The sequence below is a fragment of the Propithecus coquereli genome, unplaced genomic scaffold, assembly GCF_000956105.1.
Source record: "Propithecus coquereli isolate 6110/MARCELLA unplaced genomic scaffold, Pcoq_1.0 Scaffold84, whole genome shotgun sequence".
NCBI lineage: Eukaryota > Metazoa > Chordata > Mammalia > Primates > Indriidae > Propithecus > Propithecus coquereli.
The window spans coordinates 1,630,569-1,640,748 of record NW_012154618.1 but is presented as its reverse complement, the minus strand read 5'-3'; the positions used below and the strand labels follow the sequence as shown (position 1 = coordinate 1,640,748).

Genomic DNA, 10,180 nt, shown 5'->3' with positions numbered 1-10,180 from the left:
ATTATCTTCCCTGTCTTTTTTAAAGAAACAAACATATTCTTTGGTTAATCTTAAGATTTATTTTGTTGCTACTATTTTTCCTAATTATAAAAGAAATATATGTTCAAAATTAAAACATTACAGATATTTATGCCTTAGAAAGTAAAACTTTCCAGGTATTACTTCTAAAGATACCATAATGTATTTCCTTTAGACTCCTCAGCTCACAGCAGAGTTCCTTGTGCAGCCAACCACTGGTTTCTTTAATTACTTTACCATTTTCTTCCTTATTAGGATAATTTTCAATTGCATAGACAGAAGATTTTTTTTTATAGAGTTTTCCAGCTCTCTCAAATTTCGTGATGGAAATCATGGAAAGATGGAACATGTCCATCTTTTTCTCTGAACTGTTAAAAACTATGCCTTTCTCGAGTCCTTGGTATAGGTTTAAAACAAAGATGTGGAATGAGGAGTAGAAAAAAAAGTCTGTTAGAAGTAGGAGAGAAGAATGAAGGTGAGACAAGTGAAGAAGGATGAGCAGCCAAAAAGACAGAAGGGGGTGGTGGTGGGGTGGGGGGAGAGAGAGAGAGAACTTCTCAGGTTCTGAATAGTATTCCAGTTTACTTCTGATAAATTCTCTCCCACACCTCCAAGCTGGTATGAATCAGTTTCTGTTGCTTCTAACCAAAGAGTCCAAACTCATACATGTATTAAGTAAGATGACCTGTGAATTCAAGGCTCGCCTAATGTGGGAGACATAGGTGACCTCAGAAAATTAGAGCTTGGTGCTTCTGATGCCAAGAATGCACATTTGATAGCAGAGCAGAATTAATTTTATTGTACCCTAGCATCCCAGAAATCAAATGTGCAAGACATACCCATTTCTTTTTTTTTTTTTAATAAATCAAATTAACTCTGATTCTGCACTGGGCTGATGGAGAATTCAAATATAAGCATTATTTGTCATTCCTAGTTCTGCCTCCCCTCTGCGTCTTCCACTCCAGAGTCACAAGAGAATTAGGAAAGCTTGCTGATATCCACACAATTGAGAAAAGGCCTCTAATCTCTATGTCATCATTGTTTAAGCCTGAAACCTTCCCTTCAAGTTCCTGGCTCTCTGCTTCCATGCCAAGAGGAGAACACAGAAATCTTTGCTGCGGTTAAAGAATACCTTGCTCCCTAGGGTGCAGCTATCCCTTCTGAAGTCTTGACACCTTCCTGGAAAAGGGAAAATCTTGAAGCAGGCCCAGGTCTCCCCTAATCATGCAACATGCCAGTCTTTCAGTTTCTCTCTGCTATTATCTAAATAATTCTCTTCTGGCCTCCAAGGCACCCCCCCTGCATAATCTTTTCAGTTAGTTTAGGCTTTTATAGTAAGAACACAAGAGTAGGTGACTTCCTTCTAGGAGTCTCAGCTTTCCATTCTGCAAAAACTCCCTCAGAAATTTTATATGACATAAAATTTTCCATCTTCACCATTGTAAGTGTGTAGTTCTGTGGCATTGCATACATTCACGTTGTTGTGCACCCCAGACAAAGATTTAATTGGAGTCTGGTGATCTGATTGAAATGGGGAAAAGGTTAAAATATAGAATAAATATTGTGTTTAAAACAATTGTTCTGCCGTGTATGTGTTGCATAAATGGGTGCAAGTTCAAATGGAGTCCCGTAATTGTTATTCTCAACTGCTAAGAGGCATCATTAGGATAGCAGATATTAATGTCCAAGAGGATGATGATAAGAAAAGCTGGCTGTAAGGAAACTGGGAAAACAATGAAAATGAACTTTATCTGTCTCACAATACTCATGATAGCATTTAATGTATCTGGAGCAGAAGTAAAATGAAGAATTTTTCTCCATTCTGCCTTGTGCTAGAATGTTGCTCAGTTTTGCTGGGGAGTGAGTAACTTTTAGAGAGAAGGTCTCAAATTGAAAGCAGTTAATTTTTTTGAATTGCAACAATGCCTTTTGATATCTAAGCAATGTGTACTAGGAATGCAACCCGCAGAAGAGTTCGTATTAAAAATCTTAGAATTATTAAGAATTGCCATGGGGGCGGTAGGGCTTTGGAGGTGAACAAGGGGGCATGAGGGACATCAAAATAAGCCCAAATAAATTACCATTGCCTTGACCTTTTCTTTGGGGAAGTTGAAGAACTCGTATTCATTTATATATTCCCATGCAGTTATTTAAGCGCCTACTATGCGTGAGGCATTTGGGATATCGCAGTGAACAAGATACATAGGTTCCTTGCTCCAATAGAGTTTACATTCGCATATATTTTAATTCTGAACGTGAATGTGAATCCAAGAGCACAATAAATCGAATAAACCAGTGAGCCCAGGGAGCCACGGATTTTTACAAGCCGCAGCACAAGTTAGTATTTCAAGTTTTCTATTCTTGGATGTTGGGTCCTCTTAGTTCCAGAGACGAGGATGCTACGGGATATGAAGAGATTCCCTGCCTAAAATATACTGCCTTGGCATTTGGGGTCGGAAAGTTTAGGACTGCAGCTCCAAACTACCGGTGCAGCACGCAACTAAGCCCACGTAAAAAGTAGGTAGGACTACAGGAGAAAAACGGCTCCACCAGAGCCCTCAGAGGGCACAAATCCTCGGCCAGAACGGGAAAACTATGGACTACAATTCCCACAAGCCCTTGCGACCCCCTCCAGTCCGCCCAGCTTTGCTGTATGGGCAAGAGAGGTATGTCAGGCGCACTCTTGTTGCGTCATCAGTATGCGCCTCCAGGGTAAAAAACAGATCTGGCTTACAAAAGCATGGCTGCTGCCGAAGCGGCGGTGCCGTCGTCCTCTTCAAAGACAGACACTGTCCCAGTCCTTGAAACTGCAGGAACAGCCGCAGCAATGGCTACGACCCCTTCAGCTATGGCTGCAGCGGCGACCGTTGCGGCCGCGGCCAGGACCGGATCCGAAGCCAGGGTCTCCAAGGCCGCTTTAGCTACTAAGCTGCTGTCTCTGAGCGGCGTGTTCGCTGTGCACAAGCCCAAAGGGCCCACTTCAGCCGAGTTGCTGAATCGGTTGAAGGAGAAGCTGCTGGCAGGTACTGCAGCCCGGGTGGGGACCAGGCTGAGGCAGTCTACGCGAGAGGGGAGCACATTGGGCTTTTCGCCATGCTCATGGCTCATGAGATTAAAGGAAGGGAAAGGGAGAACGACCACTGAATTAGCTCTGCACAGAAATCTGGGGCATCTCAGGCTTGGACTTGCCTTAGCCTAAACTCCTGTAGCCTAGTTGGCAATTGTAGTTTTCAAGGGGGACTCCTCCCTCTCCCGGCCCCCGCCCCATACTTACACAGTAAACCTTCGTCCATGAGCATGCAGACCTACTTTATGTAATCGAATCGCTCAGGAGGCTTTTGTTTGGTTCCTGTGGATGAACTCCACCAAAAGGAAGCACTGGCTCTGCACCCTTAAAGTTGAATTCTTAAAAATAATTGGAAATGCTTAGTTAACCAAGACTTATTACAGCGGTTTTCACGTTTCAGTGGGCATAAGAATTACTTAAATTCTCTTATACAAATGTAGATTCCTAATTCCTGCCCTCTCAGGTTGTAATTCTGAGCGTCGGGAGTATTTTTAGGAAATTGCATTTTGAAGCAATTGCTCCAGGTGATTCTAGTGTAAGTAGTCTATGGACCACATTTTGAGAAGAGTAAATATAACTTGATCACTTAAGTGCATTCTTTTAATTTGTTTACTCATATACACTGGGAAGATAGAAAAGCCCACGCAGTTCATCTCCCAGTAGATCATTTCACACAGTGACATCAAGGAACCTTCAGTTTGTTGGACACCTGCAGTAAGTCAGATCTGTGCCAACCTATAGAGATGTCAAGATGAAAGAAAGCATCTTTTCCCCTAACTGAGCTCAGAGCCTGGTAATTTCTGCAGCTTTTGGTGGTAAAACTATTTAGCTAAGTTATTCAAGGCCCTTCAGAGTTTGGCCCTATCCCATCTTGCCATTAAACCACTACAGGAACTTTCTTACGTTGTTTAGTATCCCCTGGCAAACTTTACATTTTTTTTTAAATGCAAAATGAAATTATTCTTTTTGTTTCATTTATTTTTTATTTGTATATATTCATGGGGTACAAGTGCAATTGCAAAACCAAATTATTCTGATGGGAATTTGTTACTTATAACCGGCACAATACAGATTTAAATATTTATTGGCAAATAGGTACACTCTTGTAGATGTTTAATTCCAGTGTTGTACCTACTTATTCATTTGTTATGCTTTCATTATACTTCGTTGCCTGTAAGAATGGGTCATATATTGGATGTTGAAGTGAGGAATATAAGTATTGTGATGTCATCATAGAGCTTTTTTTCCTTGATAGAATTACTGCTTTTTTGATTTGTTAGCTAAACTATGGCTTCTTTGTTCCTCAAGGTAATGGTTACCATTCTTTCAGACAAGTTTCTGAGAAGGTCAAAGCCATGTCCTGGCCTTCCGATTAATCTGCCTCCAAGAACTAAAGTTTCTTGTTGAAACTTAGTTAAAAGTGATTGTTTCAAGGCTGTTGGTAGGCCATCTTCTGGAAGCCACTCATTCAGCTGTAGACATTCTCATTATCCTCCATTTCTGCATTGCTTAGAATATAGAATTGTGATTGGCCCATTCTGTATTATGTTAGCTAGACTAGGGCTTCCCAAATCTCATTCTAACTCACTGTCAAAATTACCTGGGAAGGTTCTTAAAGATACCCACATTCTGATGCCGGCCATGTTTGACGACCACCAGTTTAGGCCACAATCAATGGTCACAGCCTCTAATAACATTCCTTGCCTTTCTTTACATTGATTTCTTTCTTTCTTTTTTTTTTTTGAGACAGAGTCTTGCTCTGTTGCCTGGGCTAGAGTGCCGTGGCATCAGTCTAGCTCACAGCAACTTCAAACTCTTGGGCTCAAGCGATCCTCCTGCCTCAGCCTCCTGAGTAGCTGGGGCTACAGGTATGAGCCACCATGCCTGGATAATTTTTTCTATATGTTTTTAGTTGTCCAGCTAATTTCTTTCTATTTTTAGTAGAGACAGGGTCTCGCTCTTGCTCAGGCTGGTCTCGAACTCCTGAGCTCAAACGATCCGCCCGCCTTGACCTCCCAGAGTGCTAGAATTACAGGCGTGAGCCATTGCTCCCGGCCCCTTACATCGATTTCTGACATACTATAAATCCCCACTTTTCATTGTCTGTTTGAATCCTTCAAGGCCTGAAACATACCAAAATTTTATAGCTAGGAAAGACTTTAATAAATATTTATTCATGAATATTTGGTTCAGTGGGGTGAACCAAATTCCGATATAACAGAGGTGATGTGTCTGCAAGTTAGAAGGAGGTAAATTTGGGCACAAGAGGAAAATAGCACATTTATGAAGCCTTCATACTCCAAGGAATGTCAAGTTGAAAATGCAAAGAATTCCCCAAAAGGTTTCTATAAATTCATGGATGAGAGATTCATGATAGGTTGCAAGTGAAAGGTGAAGAGTTTGAACCCTAGGTCTGGCCGTAGAAGTCAAAGCATATGTCAAAGCAGACAACCATGCCTTTCCAGGCATGGTGATGTAATCAGAGCATCACACCAGGACATGTTCCAGAGACCACTACCAGTAGGGTAGTAATTATGCTGAGAGGCGGAGCAACCCAACAAATCCTTTCAACCATTTACTCTGGCTTCTCTTCCACTGTTGGCTTTGCTTTCTCCTTGTCCTTTCTTTGTCCTCTCTTTTAGTTTTCTTTTGCTCTATTTTTTATCTTCTTGGTGTCAGTGGTGATAAGGAAGGTTTTTGATGGGTTTGGGAGGGTATAGACCAATACAACTTTTCCTGCTCTTCTGTGTTTCTTCATTTGAAGTCTAATAGCCAGTATTCTCTCAGTAAATTGTTATATGCCATCATCATCATCATAACAACTTATAGTGCTTTGTAGTTTATCAAGCACTTTGAGGTAACATTATTTTATCTTTACAACAGGAATATGAGGTAAGCCAGGTTGGCATCCTCTTTTTTTAAAAAAAAGCTAAATGCTTTGGAAATTAAGATGCAATTTAACTGTTACTTCCTTCCCACATAACCTTTTGTTGAGATTAGATTCTTTAATGAACTGAAAGTTTTGATTAGGAGAGGGGGACAATGGATATAGGTAGTTTGGGAAGTTAGTATACTTAAAAGTGGCCCTGTATGAAATGTACTCCCAACGTTAGGTAGTGGGAGGTACCAGCAAATAACATGGAAGAAATTTAGAAATGGAAATTGAGGACTTTTAAAACTATCTTTCTATATTAAAACTAACTTCTTTTCATCATTCTCTAACAGCCCACTACTACCAAGAATTTACTACATTTTTGTCAATTAGCCGGGATATTTACTCTTTTTTTAAAAGGTCTTTTTTCTTAGAGAGTGAATTCTAGTTTCTAGACAGCTAATTTTGGAATACGATTTCTTTGTAATTTAGGGGTGGCAGTACATTTTTAAATCTGTTCTTTGCTAGTAATGTGGTCAAAGTCTTCTTAATATATTAACTTCGTACAATACTTTGTTTTGAAAACACCATCCCCTCTTCCCTTCATGGTTATGGAGCTCCTACTTCATTTGTCTTGGTAGTTATCTTTTTCCACCCCAATTATTCTTATAGAAGCTGGAATGCCTTCTCCAGAATGGACCAAGAGGAAAAAGCAGACTTTGAAAATTGGACATGGAGGGACCCTAGACAGTGCAGCCCGAGGAGTTCTGGGTAAGAGATATGAAAGGAAGCTTAATGTAACTGTCACTTAGTATAAGAAAGAAATATTAGTTGAGAACAGATAAGATTGACTAAAGCCATCCATTTTCAGCCTACTTTGGAATGTTTCAGATCTACTGAATTTATAGTGCCTTCTTCTAAAGATGCCCTTAAGTGTTACAAGGTATACAAGACTATTAGAAATAGCTACTTTTATGCATTCATGGGACTTTGAAAAAAGGTTTGTATCTGCAGAAAAATGTTAACATAGCAGGCCTGAAATTGTTATTTTTAGAAGGCCCTGCTTGCAAGGCTTGCCCTTGGCTGGTACGTGGGAATTTGGATTTTGGGAGTGTTCCCACCCTTCCCTGTCTGGTAAGGGTGGTTTGCTTTGCCTCAGCCGTTTGTGTGAACACCAGCTTTTCTCCTAGGAATCTGGAATTTTGTCCCACCACCCAGGCAGAGGGTGCCTGGGTGATCATCCTCCCAGTCCCCAGTAAAAACTCTGGGTGCTGAATTTCTGATCAACTTCTGTGAGGAAAGTCATTGCACACATGTCACTGCTTTTTTTTGTTGTGGAGAAAGAAGCATGCTCAAGTGTTCCTCCTTCATAGGAGGCAGAGAGAATAAGGAAGCCAATGCATGGATTTCTCCATGTCTTTTTCCCTTACCTGCAGCTATATATTCCTACTGCATCACTATATAGGTCTGAGCCACTTACCAATCCTCAAACGTGGGGTGGTCTTGGGGACTACCAACAAGATACACAGCTGTTTTTTCTGCCTATATCTAATCTAATCTAGGAGATAGCTCTATTGAGAAGGTGAACCTTATAGTTCTTGAGAAGTCATTTTTTTTCCTGGAGACATATTAGTTGACCATTTTATTGCTCGTGGAAGAAAATTGGTAGGATTGATTGAAGGGAGAAAAATCATTTATCCTTTTTTATTCCATCTTTTTTTTTTTGCATCGAGTAGAGGTTGAAGTCTAACTTTCTGGGCTGCTAAAGTATGTATACACAGGCTAGGGTATATTTTACTTTCTAACTGCATCGATAGTCACAGAAATCCATCTGTTGGGATTCCTCCCATTGCCTCCTTTCTCACATACTGGAAACAAACTTTTATGGAACAAAAATACCTACCTTTTTTACATGCTCTGGTATTTTATGTTTTATTCTGTTTCATTTTTTAAAAATATTGATCATAACCCATTAAATTGATTTCATGATGCACTATTGGGTTGTGACTCATGGTTTGTAAAATACTGTACTGCAGTATCCAGTCCATTTTATTAGAAAGAAAATTAGGTACAAACAACAACAGATTCTGATCTAAGCTATCCAAAGGAATTGAGTTTCTATTTAAAAGAAAAGGATAAAATTGGTGAAGAAAATAGTATGTTTTAAGAAAATTAGAAACAATGTATGATTTTGTATTTTCTAAAATTATAGATTTTATTTAATTCCTGTTGGCAAAAATATTTTTACTTGAGGTTAAAGATTGAAAAAAATCACAAGGAAATCCATTTTTCTGAATTAGAGGATTTCAACAGGCAAATTCTGACAACTTACCATTTTATAATAACTAATGATAACTAGTAACTATAATAACTAATGATACCATTTTATACTAACTAATGATAACTAGTGCCCAGCATTTACTGGACACTAGCTGTGTATGGGGTCTTCAGTTTAGGACATTCATAAGTTATATAGCTTAATCTTTATTGTAACCCACACAGTAGGTATTATAATCCCCTTTTTACAGAAGAAGAAACGAAGACCCAAAGAGAGAAAGTAATATGTTCACTGGCATAGAGTTAGTGAGTGACAAAGTCAGGATTTGAGCCTAGATCTGCTCTGTTCCAAAGCCTCTGCCCTAATGTGGGATGGCAAATACCTGGCATTTATGCTATTTTTCCACCCTGTGCTCATGGCAGGAATTACCAATCAGTCAAAGCATCCTTTGCCATTGGTTCCAGACAGCTTAGCACTCCTGGTAGCCTCTACCAGTTGAATAGAGTTGGCCCTTGAGTTGAAGCCTATTTGTCCTAACTATTCCACTCTACTGGTTTCCAGGGCTCAGTACAATAAATACAAGGAAAAAGAGGACAAGATCTGCTGTTTATTTATGAATAGACATAGTCCATTAATTTCTGGTGGTTGTTCCTAATTGGTATGCAGAAAATAATGATACTCAAGGCAGTGAATGAAATAAGTTTATTTTTTACCCTGAGACCAAGGGATCTTGTTGCAACTTCTGTTTTAGTATTATGAAGGGGCTGAAATTTGTATGTGTGGAAGAAATTGTATTGGAAATAATTTTTCATTTGGAGGCTTAATTTATATTTGGTCACACAGGGACTTTTATGATGATGTAATGTGTTCATATGTCAAATTTATTGATTTTTCTTCTAATGCATGTGGTTTCCAATGGGAGATAAAGTTCAAAAAATTGTAGCTATTTAGTCACAGAATAAGGGATATTTATTGTCTGTAAGTTAGCAGTTGTGGAAACTTATAAGAAGTTGATTTTTTATTTTTATTGTATAGTAAAATAAACATTTGACTCTAATGATACTTGGGTTTGTATACTGGCTATTAGCTGCTTTATTTACTAACTCTACACATGCTGAGAACATCCCATAAACTCCCTGAATCTCATTTTCTTCATCTCTTAACAGGGCATTGTAGCTACCATAATTCTCAGAAGCTTTATTAAAATATGTTATGAAATATCTGTAACATATACATATACACTTTACCCTATAAAGTGCTTTATAAAGGCCTTTTTTAAAAAAACAAAACTGGACCTATGTGGAAAAAATTTACTTTCAACATTTTAAACTGTTTTTGCTGGGTTTTTTGGGGGGGTAGTATTTATGTTATAGATTTAAAAATTTAGCTGACAATTTAAGATTATAGTCTAAAATTCAGTTTTATAATTCTATAGTGTATTTACAAGAGGGCTTGCAGAATTCTCAAAAATACCATGGTAGGCAAAATAATGGCCCTCTAAAGATATCTACATTCTAATCTCCAGAACATATAACTGTGAATACGTTAGGTTATATCCCAAGGGGGAATTAAGGTTGTAGATAGAATTAAGCTTGCTAATGAGCTGACTTTAAGATAAAGAGATTATCCTGGAATTTCCAGGTGGACCCAGTGTAATCACAAGAGTCTTTGAAAGTAGAAGAGAAGGTGGAAGACAGTCAGAGATGTGGCAGTGGAAGCAGAGGTTGGAGAGATGTGATTGCTGGCTTTAAAGCTTGGAGGGGCTCACGAGCCAAGGAATGTGAGCAGCCTCTAGAAGCTGGAAAAGGCAAGAAAATTCTCTGAGGGAGGCTCTAGTGAAGGATTTTCCCCACCACTTCCGGAGAAGAACACAACCATGCCAGCCCCCTGATTTAAAACTAGTTAAACCCATTTTGTACTTCTGGCCTCCAGAACTGTATGATAA

General features: G+C 39.1%; 1 protein-coding gene across 1 annotated transcript in view; it reads left to right on the top strand.

Moving 5' to 3' along the window:
- Positions 1-2,758: 2,758 nt before the first annotated feature.
- The window catches only part of TRUB1 (TruB pseudouridine (psi) synthase family member 1), a 31,775-nt gene continuing 24,353 nt past the window's right edge, over positions 2,759-10,180 (top strand). The window contains exons 1-2 of the mRNA XM_012663876.1: positions 2,759-3,041; positions 6,630-6,728. Of these exons, the coding sequence (XP_012519330.1) occupies positions 2,759-3,041; positions 6,630-6,728 (382 nt within the window). The remainder of the gene's footprint in view (positions 3,042-6,629; positions 6,729-10,180) is intronic.